Raw genomic sequence first — 18,313 nt, 5'->3', positions numbered from 1 at the left:
GTTTGTTAATTCTTATTGAAGTTACATCATTTAGAACCACAAATTTAAGGCCTTGCTAATGTTTGTGGGGTTTTTTTTTTTTTTTTGGTGGGTTTTCTTTTTGGTTTTTTTTTTTTTTTAACACATTGACTAAAAGATATACTCAAGCAATGTTTTTGTACTTCTTTGGTTACAAGTGTTGTGGGTGTAAATGTTTTTGTTCTGTGTTTTTACACAGTGTTCATGAGTAATTTGTACAGAATGAATGCCTAATAAAGCTGTATGTATTAACAGAGTAGTATTTGAGCCACCAGGAAGTTCTGAGACCTCTTAAAGGTTCAATAGCATATTATTGGTATGTTACAAATAAGAGTTCAGTAGCCAGATACTGGAGAAAAGAATGAGGGTTAGCTATGATCTTTAGTTTGACCTAGCATTTCATCCTGGTAATGATATTCTGACGTGTACTAGGGTAGCAGCAAAACGTCTGGGACAGGCCAGACAGAAAGAGACAGATACTTTTAGGAAAGAGGAGGAATGAAGGTGATGTCTGTAAAGAAAAAACATCATAAAATCAGATCTGAGGATCACCAAACAAATTCGGTATCTTAATATTAAAGAAATTCTGAACAAAAAGACCTAAAATGTAGGTATCACTCGACTCTGTAAAAGCCAGACTGGCAACAGTTTTATCTGGGTAGAAATACTGTGGAGCTGAGTTTAGAGATATCCCTTTATATGGAAGTGTGAAATTGATAATTTTATGTAGGAGGAACATCTAGTACTGCCTCAAAAGCAGAACATTTACTGTATATGTTGTTGCTGATTCAAAGGAAGAAAACGCTTAGGCTCTCTCTCTTGACAGGACATCAGGGTTTTAAATTTTTTTCAAATTACATATGAATGTTATAAATAAAGTTCCTATTTTACTAAAAGGTCTCTCTCCTTTTTTAAAGGGCTGTCTAATTATAAAGATTTAACTTGAATCTCCCCATTTGCAAATTGAGAACAGGAATTAAAGGTGGTATTTCATGCTATAAAAAGGAAGTATTTTTTGAATTTGACATTCTTCGACTTCTGATACACTGTATTGGCAGTCTTGCAAAACTGTATTTGCCCACTGTGATTAGTGGGACATTTAATTGCCCACAATTAAAGTCTTTGTTGGTAGGAGATGCTGATAATGGTTAGCAGACCACACAGAAAAACATTCTGCATTTTTTAAGGCTGATGAATTAACATGAATCAATTAGTACTGTAGGAAGAAGTACCATGCCAATAATTAACTTGCCTTTCTTCTTCCATTTAAGGTATCTAGTGGATAGTCGCTGGTTCAAACAGTGGAAAAAATATGTTGGTTTTGACGACTGGGACAAATACCAGATGGGAGATCAGAATGTGTACCCTGGTCCTATTGATAATTCTGGACTTCTCAAAGGTAACTGCTTCTGATTGTGTAATAAGCCAATACTAATAATTTAGTGCAAATTTGTCACTGATTGTTTGTCTTTTGTAGTTGGTAGTGTAAATGAATCTTGGCATCTATGAAGGTGAAATTTTTTTTGTTTGTTTTCGGACAGTGACAAGAGGACTAGAACAGATTTCCCTAAAAATTACAATTCTATAAATTATTGGAACTTCTTTGCAGTGGTCCAGTGGTAATGTGCAAATTACTAGTTTATAATGATATTTTGGGATAACTTGGTAGCTGAAATTTAGTCAGGTTGACAGGTAGCCTGAGTTCACTAAGGTTTTTCTTTTTAACTTAACCAAATTGGTTGCTATAAAATAACATTTTAAAGTTGAACTCTAAAATTTCTTTTTGTAAATGAGCCCAAAGCCCTTAGTTTGGTTCTGGAACAATTCAAGAAGAGGGTTTATGCAGTTCAGTAAGTGGTGTGAAATGATAGAGGATAATTTCCTTATTTTTTTAAAGTCTGCTAAGTATGGTTAAACTCTGTCGCTGTTATAATTACTAAGGTCTGACTGGCTTTTGCTGAACTGCAGTCAAATTTGTGGACACAGGTCTCAGAGTACTTTCCCGCACATTTAAATCTTTAGGTCAAATTCTATATTTAACGTCCAGTACTGAAATACCATTAGAGCCATTAATGTTTAATCTGCAAAATCTAGTGGATACAAATTCTAGCAGATAATTGGTTTCCTTATTTGCAGTCACAGGTCATATAATAGTGCTGCATAATTTGTTTGCACATAGTAATACAGATTTTTGCAACTTCATGGGGTTTATGATGAGCTCTGACTTTCTTAATTCAAAACTTCTCAACTGTAATTAATATCTCTTTATTTTACAAGTTAAATGTTAAGATGATTGCTCTTTCATAGGACTTGTCATACTGTGTAGCCCTAGTTGTCAGTGTGCATGTATGACAGTGACTAGTATCAGTGCCTTTGAAAAAGGTGCTGTATTGTCATGTGCGTCTATACATTCTTTTCCATCCACAAACTTAAAGGTCTTTTTGCTCCAGGTGAGTGATGCATTTTTTCTCAGATGTGAGGACCTACATCTTTTGTGCATTCTTGTAGTAAATGTTGTAGTGAGATGAGTGTGTTCAAGTGATACTGTTCATTTTAAATCAGAGGTGGCAAGATCTTTTTATCCTCAGTGAGGCAGCATCAGCTTATTCTCTCTTCTGTGTTTATCCACTTAAAAAATAAAAGGTGATTTCAAGATGTACAAAGCACTGTTAGTCCATCTCTATTATAACTTAATCTACATAAATGTTCAGATAATGTGTATGTGGATATGGAGTCTGTATCAGAGTTAGCTGTCCAAATCTAAAGTTGTGTTAGCCATTTTGCTAAAAGCTCCTGAAAACCTGTGTTCTGTCATTTTGACTCTGCCAATACCCCTTTCAAAATAAGCACAGCATTTGGGTTTATGAACTTCACTTTTTGTTCATTCATGGTTCTAAAACTAAGGCTTTGCATTGTCAGTGGTACCATGCGTCCAATTAGTCTGACATCTACTATTCCTGTGTGAGGGCAGTTTAAAAAGTAAAGGCATTAGTGCTCAGCAAATGGTAGCTGTCTTCTTCACCTGCTGCAAAGCAGCAATCCTCTTTGCTAGGTTTCATATGTAGAATAAATTTGACCTGGAAATGCCTGGGGTTTTAATCCTGTCTTTAGCACCTAGTATGCACTAGTTGCTCTCATACTGCTTTCCTTCAGTGTTCAGTCTGAAAATTTGCATCTGATTTAAAGAATAAAATCATCTGGAATGAGCATGCTTTCTCAGATATTGTGCAGCATAATGTGGTGATAAGGAAAACTATTACTAAATTCAAGAAACACCGATTCCAGTAAACTGAAGATGTATGTTGTGCCTATATTAAATGCTGCCCTGTTATTTCCAGAACATTTGGATGAAGTGAGAGCAGTTAAAAGCAACAGAAATTTCAGTTAATCTCAACATATGCAAAAAATGTTGCTGAATGTAATGGAATTCAGCAATGCCATCTTCAAACAAAGAGATATATAGCCAACTTCAGATCAGCAAAGCAAGCACATGGAAGTAGTCATAGAATAGGTGATGTTCATCATAGAAAGCAGTGCTGCATAGGAGGGACTGAATTGTCAGAGCCCAGGGGCTTCTTTGATGGAATAAGGTTCTGAAAAAAAATATAGCAGAAGAAATGTTGGTGGTTTTAAAAAGGCAAAATGGAATCCAAATTATGTCTCCTCACTAAACTCTGGTAGCAATATCACATCAGTGTGGAAGTACAGTATGAGCTGTTTGAAGAGATACGTGAACCTGAAGGTGCGTTTGTGAGTTTCTTTGTACGCTTTGCTCACAGTTACAAGGGAACCACCATATTCATAGTGCTGAGTGTGCCAAGTAAGCATTGATAGTGCAAGTTGTGAATTATGTCAGGAAACGTTTCTTGTATGCAGCTCTCAAATACAGGCTTTTCTTAATCACTAGAGACAGTTTTGAATCAAAATCTGACTCCTAAAAATTGTAGCTTTTACTGTTAGGATGAAACAGCCTGAGGGGGGGAAAAAAGGAATCATAGCATCATTAACGTTAGAACTATCACTAGATACTTGGGAGAAGGAGACTACCTTTTAAACAGATGCATTAATCGATTGAAGTCTTATTTATTAGGTCACATTAAGTATATTATCTCTATTAAAAAGTAAATTATTATTTACCTTTATGTTCACTGAGTTGTTCATGTGAAATTCCATTTTACTTTTTGATCAAGAAATGTATGTCTTGTGGATCCCAAGGTAGAATCCAAAATATGAGGTTTTCTTCTACTTTCCTTTGTTGCCTTCTGTGTTGCTCGTGTTTCTTCTCCCTAAAATTGCAACAAATATTTTGGTTACTTCTGAACTTGGTTATCCCCTCTTTCTAAAATAACTTTATACTTCTAGTATTTACTTGGCTGTATTTTGGGATTTTTCTTGTTGTTAGGGGTTTTTTGTTTAACTCCTCTTAAGTCATTTACAATTTTTATCAGAGAAGGTGCCTGTAAACCATATTGTACCTTCTTGACCACATGGAGTCATCTCTAAACTGCACAGATGGTGTGTTGTGGAAACAATATCTTTTTTGCCATCTCTTGAGCAGCTAATGGTAGTACGAATACTGTACACTTAAAGTACCTGACTAGAGAACAGTATGTATCTCCCATGTTTTGCTCATACATCAAGGTACTTAGCTGGAGAAGGACAGAGGGAAATGTCACTGATGGTAAGATAGTAGCAGATGAAAGCTATGCATCCTCCTTTGCCCATATTTTCAGTGTTTGGGTGATGAAAGCAAAAAGCATTGTTTTTCTCCATAGGTTTTCACTTAAAATCACAAACCCTTTAAGTCAGCTGAAGGTGTAGGAAGTGCAGGTAGAGTGGGGAGATTTCTAGAGGCTTGGTAAACTGAATCTTGTCTGCTCTTCCCACCAGGAAGTGAGCACGTCTCTTACACGTCCTCAGTAGTGTTGACCTCCTACAGCAAAGGTCACGTTGCAACATGTTTTGTTACGTTCTTACACAGGGGGAAAAAAAGGAATAGTTCTTCTTTCTAAAGGACCTTAATTTTTAAGTCTGCTTTTCTTAATGCTCAGGATAATTTTTTTTAATTGAAGTCACATTGTGCTGTGTTTGCTTGATCTGTACAAAAGAAAGAGAAGTAGAGAAATATGATCAAAGGAGAGCACCTTAGTGTTTTTCATATACGCAGAGCATGCACTTCTTTTTGTCCTTGCAGAAAAATGAAGTTAACAGTATTCATTTTGCATAGAAGTATTGTACTTTAAAAAAAAAAAATCCCAAGGGCCAATATTTAAAGCAATTAGAGATTATTTAAGGTTACTTTTATGCTCAGTTTTAATTGTGTAATGTAATTCTGCAGGTCATTCACTTAAGACAATGAAAATAGACTGTGTGTTTATTCTTTATACTTAGTCTCTTTGTTTTCATACTTCATTAAGTTTGTCATCCTGGTTCATTCTTTGGAGCTGAATGTGTGGGTCTCCCTGTTTGATCTCCCTCTTTACAGAGGGATGTTTGCAGGCCTGTAGTTGTGTACTTCCAAATGGACAGCCAGCTGCCCTAACTGTCTGAGGCTCACAGTGGCTGCGATCTGTAATCACATCTTACACACAGGATAGCTGCTGTCTTGCTACTGTAGTGAAGATTCAACCAAACCTAAGATCATGCTACTTGTGTAAAGGGATTGCCAAACTGTAATTTGTTCAAGTGCTACATCTCTGTCCCTGTGAAGAATTCTGTAGTGACTTTTGTTTCCAGAGCACCTAGGATCCTTTAAGTAGGAGGGCCGTACCAGGTTACTTTCCCAGTCTGGCATGGAGTAAAAAACTTAAAACTTAGTCTTGGATCTACTGTAACTACTCACTTCTGCATATTCAGTGATGGTGTGTGATAACGCTGGGTGCTTATGATTGCATGAAGATATGAAGTTGTCACTTGGGTTGCTCAGTGCAGGAATACTACCTTGGTGTGTTCTACATGGTCTTGATGGCTTGCCTACATAGTTTCAGGAGAGTTTTGCTTTGAACACCATAATAGTGGTAACATGACTGTGACTCAGAAAATGTTTTGTTTCCTGTTTGTATGAAAAATGTTACATTAAAAACTCAAGTAACAGAGTTACAGTATTCAAGTGAAAATACTTTTCTCCTACAGATGGTGATTCTCAGTCTCTCAAGGAACATCTCATTGATGAGCTGGACTACATCCTTCTGCCAACTGAAGGCTGGAATAGGCTAGTTAGCTGGTACACACTGATGGAAGGTCAAGAGCCAATAGCACGCAAGGTACTCTTAAATTATCCTCTGGGATGAATGTGATTCAGTTTGCATGCGTCCTGCAAATATGGAGGAGTTGCACAGGGATTTATTAGAAGATTGTAAGTCCTGGCCTATGGTAATCACATAGACAAATCCTCCTTTAGTTGGTTATAGGTATCTAATTTTTATTCAGATTCTGGAGGCTTAAGTTTTTAATACTGAGAAATAGTGACACAAAGGATATACTTTTCTCTTTTTCTGGAAGTAAGCAGTCTAACATTTCAAGAAGAACTTGCTTTAGAAGCTTGTAAGTCTATTAATGCAAATGATTTTGTAATTAAGTATAAACCCCTAAAACTGTATTTACTCTATTAGCAAGAAACCTAGCTCTAATAATGTTAATGCTGGCAAAGGAATTAACAGTTCCTTTTCTGATAAGCAGTCTTCTGTGTTCAACAGCCTGCCAAGAGATTTTTCTGGGTAATGTTAACATCTTTGGTGTTAACTTTTGTTTGCTCCAGCACATACCAGCCTTATTATTAAGGTGATGTGAAATTTTACCAGTTAATTATGTCAGGTGTTCTTTTTGGTTTGTATTATTTTGTAAGATTTTCAAGTTAGTGATTACAGATGCATTGTTACTGGATCAATTGTTGCTGGACTTCAATTCTTAATTTTTTAAAATACATTTTGGTATGTTTGCCACTACTAAATTCACCATTGTGGTGTATTCTTTCAGTTACAGGGATCTGTATTTTAATTCTTGAAAAACTGCTGAAAGACAATTATGCTTAGAATTTAGTTTGATATGGCTTCTAGTGTAATAGAGCCTTTTTTCCTTCCTGTAACATAAATATGGCCTAACTACATGCATGCTGGCCACTTTATTTGAAGTTCATTCTTTTCACACAAGTGCCAGATTTAGCTACAGAAGAAATGTTTTGCTTTCAAGATTCATTTGATCGGCAATTTTGTTGTTTGTTTGTTCGGTGGGTGTTTTTTAAAGAGACATCTCTGCAATGTCTCTCTCTTTAGTTCAGAAATCCATTAAAATGATTCTCCTTTAAAGATAAATCTGTTATTAACTTTCTCTTTTTTTCTGAGGATGGATTACAGCAAACTGAATGCTCTTCCATCATAAGGGTAAATTAAAAGTTATGTGACTTTCTCACTTTGGGGTGAAAATGGAAGGAAGAGCAAAGGGAAATTAGAGTACCTTGACTTCTACTTGGAGGGAACAAACTGGAAAAATACATGAAATGTAATGAGTGGCCAGATAAAGTGACCTAACCTTTTTTTTTTTTTTTTTTCCTGTCAATATATGAAGAGTAGTTATCCTCAGAGGTGCATATTCCAGTTAGGAATTTTTCTTTCTGATGCTTTTGTCACCTGTTCATTATTCTTTCTCCTGTCTGCTGTAATGTTTTTTCATAGACATGGATTATACTTTTTCTCTCCTTTGTTACATGAACTTTTTTTGAAATGTGGATCCCAATTTTAAATTGATACAACGTTGTACTTGATCCAAATAACATTGTGACTTTGTGTAATAGGATGTGGCAATGGTACCACTAGAGTGGTATTCCACTGTTCTGTTTTCTCTCTAGTAGTTGAAAACCCTACACAGCTGCTCAAATTAAAACAAAGTTTTACTTAAATGTCATGGTTAGTAGTCATTAGAGCTAAGGGAAACTACTGAACAGCAATGAAATCATTCACTAATTTTTTTTTTCCCTGTGGCACATTCATACCAGTTCTATTTGTACAGCAGACAGCAGAGCTCTCCTAGCAATTAGCTGGTGGCTTTTTTATTTACCGTATTTGTCAGTGTATCGCATATCAGGCCAGTGGTTATTTTTGGTACAGTCTACATGACTAAGTGCTGCAGTTACACTTTGGAAGATCAAAGGGAAAAACATTTAAGAGGTGACCCTGAATATTTATTCTACATTTTACTTTTATAAAAAAAAATCGTGTGTACTTAACTATTTTGTAAAGTGTTAGAAAAATGAACATACAATAAACAACTGTAATGCATAGGTGAAATTTTGAAATAATTTACTTATTATTGGAATGTAAGTGGAAGACTTTTAGGTTTGGTTTAAAAATCTAATATTCAAATTTTATTAGTGCGTATTCTGGTTTTGATAAGTATTTGTTAACTGTGAAAACTGGTTCTTCATGTTTTGAGGAAGTAGCATAAACCAAATTGATTTGAAAAAAACAACTTCTGCTGGTTTTTTATCTCTTGATCAAGTATCTTTCAGTTAAGTATGCATATTTGTGATATCCACTGAACTGAACACTTTGAAAGTTGTTCTTATAAATAGATGAGACATCATCATTATGGAAAAAAAATTCTTTTTAGTTTATTGTATTTCTAAAAAGTTATTGGGGAATTTTAGTTGTAATTTTTGTTATTTATTAAGTATCTTACATTCCTTGAATTCAGTTTTTTGAAAAGTTCTCAAAAATATTTTGAAGTGTGTATATGAAAATATATTTAGACTGATACCTGATCCAAATCTGTTTTTCAGGTTGTTGAACAGGGTATGTTTGTAAAGCACTGCAAAGTAGAAGTATATCTAACAGAATTAAAGCTTTGTGAAAATGGAGATATGAACAATGTTGTCACACGAAGATTTAGTAAAGCTGATACAATAGGTATGTACAACTATTTTCAAAAATATACAATTGTTTCTTATTTAAATAATACTTAGTAGCAAGTTGTGAAATAAATAAATCTCTAGGTAAAAAGATAGATGGGTATTTTAACCATTAAAAAGTATGGTACTAATTTGGGTTTTGGTTTGGGTCAAAAATTGTAAAACAATTTGGAATATTTAGGATTTTTAATATGGTTTTAAAAATAAGTGTGTGGTTTATTATCCAGACTTCTGTGTTAATCCTAGAGGTTTTTGCTTTTTGGGAAGTGAACAGTGTGAAGATTTTTGTTATCTTTATTGGATTCCATAGTACTTTTTCTTGGCTTTTGGTGTGTAAGGTAGGGATTTTTTTTTTTATGTCTTTCTATTCATGTCTTTCATTAGTCAACACTTTTTAGTCATATATGTAAAGAGAAGGGTACATTACAAAACACAAGAATGAATTGAATTTATAAATTAATGGCTAAAGGTGACCTACAAAGGCAGTATTTGTGTTGTGAAGTGGCAGACCAGGCACAATCTTCTAACTGAGTCTGGTTTTAATCCTCTAAATTTTGTGTATTTGTAGTTATTTTACCTGTTTTTTTAACATCGTGTCATTGTTTGAAACCATATTTTGATAACATAGTTATCTCTGATCAGAACATGTGCAAAGGTATTGCTGATCACATAAACTCAAATTTGGGTGTATTTGTGCATGAGTATCTGAGATAAGAGTCTTTCAGTCAGCTGTATTCGTGCAGTTAGACTTGTACTTCATGCCCTTGGCACTTTATGCCCAGCCATGTCTCTGCTTACATTCTTTGACAACAATGTAGATTTTTCAGGTTTTGCTTTTCTTCACATTATGAGTAGTGACTGACACTTGCTACTCTTTAATTCCTTGCAGATTGCATGCATTAAAAGCAGAATCATTTTACTTGGTTAAATTTTAATCTTGAAGTTAAACAAGTAATCATCTGCTTGCATTAGATTAAAAAGTTTAAAATTAGGAAATTTGTCCTTGAAACAAGGCTTCTGTCTTGCATGTTAATTATCCTTTTTGAGATCTGGTTTAACTTGGGAAGATGTGCTTCATTATTCTCTAAGCAAACCCAGAAACACAGAAAAAACAATTTAACATTGTTCATCCCTGAGGACCAAATACAAGCTATTTGCAGCTATACCGAATTTAGTTGTATCAGTTGAATTATAGGTAGTAGATGAATTGCTGGTATTTTCTTTCTCTAATCAGAAGCAAGGCATTTTAGAACAACTGTTACGTGAAGATGTATTCAGCTTTTCTTAGCAGACAGAATTGCAATTACTAGAAAATTGTCATAAAGGGTAATGAGACATAGTTAGACTCACTGGCAACCCCTTTCCAGACAGTGGCCTTTGCTGAGATGTCGATGACATGCTCTGGGAAGCCTTAAACGTGCCCTTTCTGAAGCTTCTTATGCAGAGCACCAAGCAGGGCCTTCCTAGTCAGAACAGAGTTTATATCCTAGAAGAACAGCTCGAAAAATTAGAGCCACTTTTAAGAGTGAAAAAGTAACTGATCCCTGTATCATCCATTAATAAGATGGTGGGGTTTGGTTCCCTCTGCCATCTTTAAGTATATTTAAGGTAGTTCTGGAATTCATCAGATATATAGCAGAGATGCTCATTATATCAATAAATAATATGCAAAAGGACTCTTACAGAATCTTGTTTCCTCCTCATATATGTCAGTACGGGATGCATTTTCAGTATGGCTGCAGAAGACTTCTAGTACAAAATAATATTAGCCCCACTGAAGTAAGCAGACATGAAGTACCTGTGGACTTTTCAAGAGGTTTTAATTTTTCAACCCACCATCATTGATTACATTGTTTACTGTGCTCAAAAGATCAGTACAAGATCTTCCTTAACTCACATAAACAGTGAAAGTTTTGGAGCACCTTAAATACTTCAAGCACAATGTAATATTCACCCACCAGTCTTTGAGTGTGTGTCATTCCTTGAATACCTTTGTTTTTCCACTCAAATAGATACTAAGCTAAGCTCTATGTCAATAAGTTAGTACAAGGTACGAAAAATTTATCAGAAAGGGCAGACCTAATAATGACAATCATTTTCTTGGGGTGGTACTGGCCACATCTGTTGTGTTCTTTGGACTGTCTTGGGAATCTTCTATAATTGAGGATGTTCATGTTGGAGGTAGTGCATTTTTGAGACTGATTGATTCTTTGGGGGAGGAGGGTGGGATGTTAATTCTAAAAGGAAAATGAGCTAGACAGGAGGTGTAGTTTAGGCAACATTTCAGCGTAGTTATTGTTGCTGATCCTAGAGAGCATCAGGGTTTCTGAGTGAAAATGAGTCAATGATCCATTCAGGTATCTTAATCATGTGAAAGTATGATAAAACTAAGCCATCAGCTAATGTGTAGGCCTTTTCTACCTCTATTCAAGAGTTTTATAAACCGCAAAATGACAGAAAAACTGTCTGTAGCCTCTGTTATGGATGAATAGAGTCAGGTTGTGAATGCAATGCCATAAAACAGTTCCAAAACTGAGCTGATTAACTTTGTAGAAGATTATACCAGTGGGTCTCCATCTAATGGAGTTTTGGACTTCTGCTAGTATATTATCTTGACAAATATACTAGCATTTGATTCTTCTTTCCCTTCAATTTGCTCCAGAATTCAAGAATGTAAAGCTTGCCACCCTTCAGGACAATATATTCTGGGATCTGTTACCAGCCTTTCCCTTCTTTAGGAAGCTGGAATTGCTGTTTCATAACACAGATTAACATTTTGCTGCTATTTCCACTAGCCAGTATTTGTGCCAGCACTAGCCACTTGGAGCCAGAGTATACTCTTGTTAGGATATGCTGAAATTCTCCAACATCTCATCAAAATTCTTCTCATGTAGTCTTCCAAAATTGAGTACTTAAATTATGCAGGTTTTTTTTTGGAGAAGGTATCTGACTTTTAACGATATAGGATGTATCAGTAACCTTTAACTCTCAGAGTGAATTATCTCAAATTGTGGCTATATACCTGACGGATTGAGAGGTGTCTTTAAAGGGCAGTTCTTCCTGTCTCTTTTAGACATATCTCATACATGGGATGTGCATAGCACTACTAGAGGAGAATCCCATATGCAATACCCCTCTCTCCATACCTGTTTGAATGTAATGTTTTCATTTATACTGCATGGGCACTTTCACTGTAGAAAAGCCAGCACTTCACTGGTACTTGCTGGCTGGAAGAGGGATGAATTACCAAATGTGCATTGGTTACACTCATGGAATTATGTAAAAGAACCTTAGTTTCACAGTCTCAAATTTAGCATAATAGTCAAGTGAGACATGGTTTTCCCAGAGTCTGGGGCATGATGTGTAGTTATCTGATAGGGTTGATGCTTCCTGTCTGTTACTGAAGCTGGAATATGTTAAAAATCAACATAATAAATGTTAATTTAGTGCTTGCAAAAAGTACAAGCTGCAGTGCTCAAATAATGAGTTGCCATGGCATTAGTAAGATAATGAACAAATACTATTTGTAAATTCTTTTACTGAAAGCCATTGATAAATCTGGATTATTTTTTTTTAAAGATTATTGCTGACTAGATTCGTTCTTACACTCAAATTCAGCTATTTGAAATCATTGGTTAAAAATTGATTCAGTATGTGATTTTTTTTTTTTAAGTGAACAAATCAAGTAACAGCCTGTTGCCTTGTTTATAGCACCTACCTTGCCTACATACCATCTCTATAATAGAAACAGATGATCCAGTCTAACACTTGCTTTCATACTAAAAATGTGTTTTAAATAGTATAGCAGGAAATTGTATTAAGTTGCCTACAACACTATATTGGCCAATTGTCATGCATTTCACAAGCCAATGTCTGGATTTTTACAAGGTACTTTTAAGCTTCAGATTTTATTTTGACTTCCATATTTAACATAGTGGAAGAGAAAAGAATACTCTTAAGTAAAAGGGAGCAAGGGAAATGCTGGAGGAGCTGGCATGGGTCTTTTATCTTGAGACTTCGGGGGAATGTCTCTTAATGAGCTTGCAGTGCCCATTTTTATAATTGTGTTTTCAGTGATCATCAGGAATAAACTGTACATTTCTTGACTCCTGTTTGGTTTTCTAACAGTGTTAGCTGTTATGAGACTTGGCTGCTGTGGGGCTTTATGAGTGTACCAATTAAGAAAACCATCTAAGTGATGTTGCTTTGGTATAGCACTGTACATATTAGTTCAAATTAAAGAACTCTGTAATAAACTCTGCATTTGCATAAGGAGAATGGAGCTAATTATGAACTTCTTAAATTTCAGTTGTTATACAATATTTATACTACCTTAAAATTAAGTTTTTGTCAGGTAGTGTAGGAGCTGGTAGACTTTCATGTTAAAGCTTTCAGGGACTTGTAATCTTTCATCATCCTTTTAAAATAAATGTAAGCACTTTAGTTTTATGGACTAGTCTTTAATTTCTGTGAGCATGAAGATTAAACTTTATACATATGTATTGTGCTTAGTGACAATTGCACTGGAATACAGGTAGTAGAAGAATGAAAACCAAAAAGGGTTTGATTTAGTGAGAGGAACAGAATAACTTGCACCCTCTGCACCAGGTTTTGCTGCCAGTCTTGCTTCTAATCATTTCCAACCCACCCACCCTCCTGTGTTACCACACTGAGAAATTAGTAGATGGGTACCTAGGCAGCTGCCATCTGTTATTTATTAACTTGTCTTTATTTGGTCTGCTTTGCTGAGAGATTCAGGAGGGAATAAAATAGTCGTCTGACTGTTCCCATTTTAAAGGCAAGCAAACTATCAACTTCCTGCGTGTCCTACAACATGATGTGGTTGCATGGCTATTTCTGTAGTTTCATTCATACGTTGAATTTAAGAAAAGAATAGGTGATTCTGATGCATTATTCAGCCTTATACTGTTCGTGTACTGAAATGCTAAGCTTGTGTTCTCTCCTTTTCAAAACAGATACTATTGAAAAAGAGATAAGGAAAATCTTCAATATTCCAGGTGAAAAAGAGACCAGACTGTGGAACAAATACATGAGTAGTACTTTTGAACCTTTGAATAAACCAGACAGTACCATACAGGATGCTGGTTTATACCAAGGACAGGTACATTGTAATATTATTTCATTTTATTATATGTTTATTTTCTTACTTATTAAAATACAGCTGTACACAGTGAATTTTGCTTCTTTTTAAGTGAAAATTGCTTCCTGTTACATTCAGTCAGGAATAGAGGATTTTGTAAACAAATTCATCAAAATAAAAGTAGACTTTGAGTGCATTTTCAGGATTAAAAATGAGTTTTACTCACCTGGTGAATTAATAGTAAATCAATGTAGCATTGCTGATTTGAATTTGGTAAAACTTGAAACAAAAAAAAAATTCCTAGAATCTGAGATATATCTTCCCATAATGAAACCAAAAGTTCAAAGAACTTTTTAGGTACTCTAAAAGTATAATGTCTTCTACTCAAATTCCACTGTCCAGATTTCAGAAAGAAATGAAGAAAAAATGGAAGTGTTTTAGATTGAGATAAGAGCTGTAAAGGCAAAAGAGCCTGAAAAACCTGCTTCAGCATGAGACTGTGTATCATCATTTTAAAATCCTTTTATAGGAGGATTTCTTACAAGATTATTTGATGATGATAATAATAATAATAAATAATTTGATAGAACAGTTTTATTGTTAGAAGAACTTTTCAGATTGTTACATTGATTCTTTAGTCTTCAAATAGTTCAGTCTTTTTTCAGTAGCTGTAGTTCGTGCTGTCATGCTATAAACATGAGTAGATGAAATTTCATGGCAATAATTGTAGGCAAGATTATATTAAATTATTTCATTTTACATCAAAATACTTCATTCTAACCTGCTTACCAGCAGTATTTACACTGTGCTTTCTGTTTTCATTACCTATGTTATGGAAGGTAAGTAATAGTGCACCAAAATAACAGCTTGAACTATTGTACCCTTTTGCTTCATGTTGCATGCACTTAAACCCTTGGGTGATACTGGTAATTTTACCAATACAGGGGTCCTGCTGGAAGAGCCCACATCTCCCATAAAAGATTTGCACCAGAGATGTAACTTGCAAATTGCCTCTGTCTCAGTGAAACATTAACTATAAAGCAAGCATGATCTAATATAGCCATTAAAAGATCTCTAGGTGATGTGTGTACTTTCAGCAAAACAAATACTGTTCAGAACCGACTTTAAGCATGGTTTCTGAAAATGCTAAATGTTGTGGTAAACTGTGTGTTTGATCAGTTGCACTTGCTGTCATACAGGGTTGTTTTTCTTGCTGAGTCTCCTAATCTAATAATAGGTACTCTGACTATTACAGTCAAACCTAAAAGTTATTTTTACTGTGTAATTCTAAACTATGTATGTGACTGAGTAAATTTGAGTAAATTAATGTCTTGAATTTTTCATTTTGCTTCTGAAGTGAGCCTTTAGGGGCTCCATTGAACTTTTAAGTCTAGATCTTCCTTTAATGTAGTAGTCTGAGAGCAAAGGGAAGGAAATATGACAGCGTCTGTCTTAGCGCGTTCTTGACCAAAGATGGCAGGCTACTCTACTCCAGATAGAAAGCTGGTCATGATAGAAAGCTAGTTTTCAGTGTCCTGTCTTAGTGGATTCAGTCTGAAAATGCAACGACATCTTTAAGTAGCAGCATGACTTCTGTGTAAGGTTTTGAGCCTAAGTATGTGTGTGAATGTATGTCACTGTGTAAGCATATCCAAGCATAGCATAGCAGCTAATTAGCATCCTGGAACATCAGCAAACAATTATGCAGAATTAGTTGCATCGGAAGTTAAGAGTTAGATTCGGTTTAAATATTGAAGTCTAGTTGCCATGTCAAATGATCTCCCTGTCCCAGCTGTCAATCCAGAAAGACGTGAGCTTTTTGTAGGTCCTGAGTTGTATCTGCCAGCATAGAGCAGATCTCAAATACTCAAAGGCATTTGAAATGGCACCTGATGCCTGTATTGAGGACTGAGTGTTCTGTGCTCCCTTTTGTACCAGTAGCAACCCGAATGAAATTAATTTCATTAGCCAGCTGTCCCATTGGAAAATTAATACTAAACGAATGCTTTCGCAAAAAAGTACAGGAGTAACTAGGCAGGTATGATTTTAAGGCTATCAAGGCAAAAAAAAGTTTGGCTTCTGTTGTTTTCCCTACCAGTCTGTGTTGTGCGTGAGGCAAAATTCCTCCAGGAATATCCCTTTCTTGACTGTTGTCTGTAGGCATGTTTTAGGGCTGTTGTGTGTAGGCATGTGATTTCTATAGAATCATAGATGCTGTTTAGAATTGCAGGTCGTCTTGTTACCTCTCAAAGAGGTGAGGTCTTCACGTTTTAGCCATGGATTACTGAGGCATAGAAATATTAAGTGCCATGCACAAAGTAAGATGTGGGGAGAAAAAAGTGAATAGAAAAGAGGGAAGGTGAGGTGTAATCGAATGGAATATTCTTGAACCTCAGGGAACAGTAACTTAAACATCAGTAGTTTCTGTCTCACTCATATGTCAGCAAATCTATTAAAAAGATTGCAACAGAAAGGAGTCTGCTGATATCTCAGCTTTTCTACTACACTTTTTGTCATAGGTACTGGTGATAGAACAGAAGAATGAGGATGGAACATGGCCAAGAGGTCCTTCAACTCCAAAGTAAGTTCTGAATTTAAGTCACATTATTCACTATAGCTTAACTATTTTCTTGTGTTATGACATCATGAGCATTTAAAGTACTATGTTATTTTGCTTTAAAGAAAAAATGGTTTTAAAAATGACATTTTTAAAATCAGCCTTTAGGTGGTTTAGGTGAACATACTCCAGATAGTGTATTTTTTGAAGTGCTGTGCATTGTAGAATGTGACATAATAATGGTGAATTTCTGTATGTGCATTGCTTAATTTTGTTCATTTCAGCCAGTGGTACAGGTTATCCTGCTTAAAAGTAGGAAAAAAAATTCCATAGCAGAAAACTGTAAAACTTTAAAATTTGTTTCAAAGCATTGTTACATGAACATAGATGTATGTATTCTGTCAGTGTTATTCTTACATGTAAATATTTTCATGGATAGCTTGTCCTCGTATCTCCAGAGCACAGTATTTACAGATAAACATAACTTAAATTGCAGTCTGCCCTACAGGCATGTTGCTTTTGTTCTTTGTTGGGCTGCCATCAATGAACAGAGTACAGTAGTTTTTTCTTTTCTGTTCTTCCTGCTGCCATTGTCAAGAGAACCTTGGTAGTGGCAAGTGAGTAGAAAGATTTGGGTGTTTTTTCTCATTTAGATACGTTAACTTTTTTACAATATTGTTTCCAGAATCTAAAACATGTTCTGTTGGATTTGAAGAGTTAGAAGCAGTTACTAGGAAACTAACATGATCTCAGCCTTACAAATAGTTAACTGGTTTTTTTCACTTTGTTGGCTGGTTTTTGAGCATATCTTTCATAAAAAGTTCTTCTAAGTGCTTTTATTTCATTTGATATTTTGCATTCATGTAATTGAGATTCACTCTTGTTTTAAAACATTTTTATCATTGCTTATCATTTGAAGGACAGATTCTTTATCTTCTGTGTTTTATCTCAAGCGCTTTTATTATGAACACTGCTACTAGCTTCTGTTGATGAAGTCTGAGTTCAATTTAAGCTTTGTACAAACAGTATAATCTTACTCAGCAATATGTTATGACACAAACAATTGAGATTGTAGAGCAGAAAGAAAGGGATGAAAAATACTTGACGTTTTTTGTCTGACCTCAAAAGCATCTGGTAGAAACAAAGCCCAAGTCAAATTTTAGATGTAGCTTTTGAAGGTTAAAAGAATTTAAATAACTGGGTGTCACGGATTCTTTTGGAAATTTTGGTAGGAAGACATTCTTGGTGGTGGTACCTGCTTTTATTCTGCTAGATTTCCATTCCACTTTACGGAAGGCATTCAGGAGCAGTAGTAAATTGAAGACTATCTCCTGGAAAATGTTTGATGTGGGGACAAGTAAAATGGTAATTGAGAGTATTGGTGTATGAGGAGGCTATATGTAAACAAGTGAGGATGAATAAGTTTACTGTGAAGCTGGGGGATGCTTTTGAGGTTTGACAGCTATCAGAAAGATTGACTGAAATTTAATATTATTCAAATGCATTATAACAGTGGAAGGTTTGTAAAATTTTAGTGGATTCAAATAGAAACTATCAACAAACAGTAATGAGGACAGGTTTTTACATCTGTTTAAAACTTTATGAAAAAGCTAAGAAGATGTTTAAGGGGGTAGAAATGTTAAATACCTACTTTTGAGTCTTCTGTGTGAAATGCATCACAAAGAGTATACATCTAGACACCTTCCTACAGTCCTGTCATTGATCACACACCGCT

At 35.1% G+C, this 18,313-nt stretch overlaps 1 protein-coding gene across 1 annotated transcript in view; it reads left to right on the top strand.

Moving 5' to 3' along the window:
• Positions 1–1,289: 1,289 nt before the first annotated feature.
• The window catches only part of LOC103772430 (ubiquitin carboxyl-terminal hydrolase 15-like), a gene marked incomplete at both ends in the record, with an annotated part of 23,312 nt that continues 6,288 nt past the window's right edge, over positions 1,290–18,313 (top strand). The window contains 5 exons of the mRNA XM_008939761.1: positions 1,290–1,417; positions 6,151–6,281; positions 8,792–8,918; positions 13,897–14,042; positions 16,541–16,602. Of these exons, the coding sequence (XP_008938009.1) occupies positions 1,290–1,417; positions 6,151–6,281; positions 8,792–8,918; positions 13,897–14,042; positions 16,541–16,602 (594 nt within the window). The remainder of the gene's footprint in view (positions 1,418–6,150; positions 6,282–8,791; positions 8,919–13,896; positions 14,043–16,540; positions 16,603–18,313) is intronic.

Source organism: Merops nubicus, unplaced genomic scaffold, assembly GCF_000691845.1.
Source record: "Merops nubicus isolate BGI_N331 unplaced genomic scaffold, ASM69184v1 scaffold31514, whole genome shotgun sequence".
Taxonomy (NCBI): Eukaryota; Metazoa; Chordata; class Aves; order Coraciiformes; family Meropidae; genus Merops; species Merops nubicus.
This window is presented reverse-complemented; position numbering and strand designations above follow the sequence as displayed.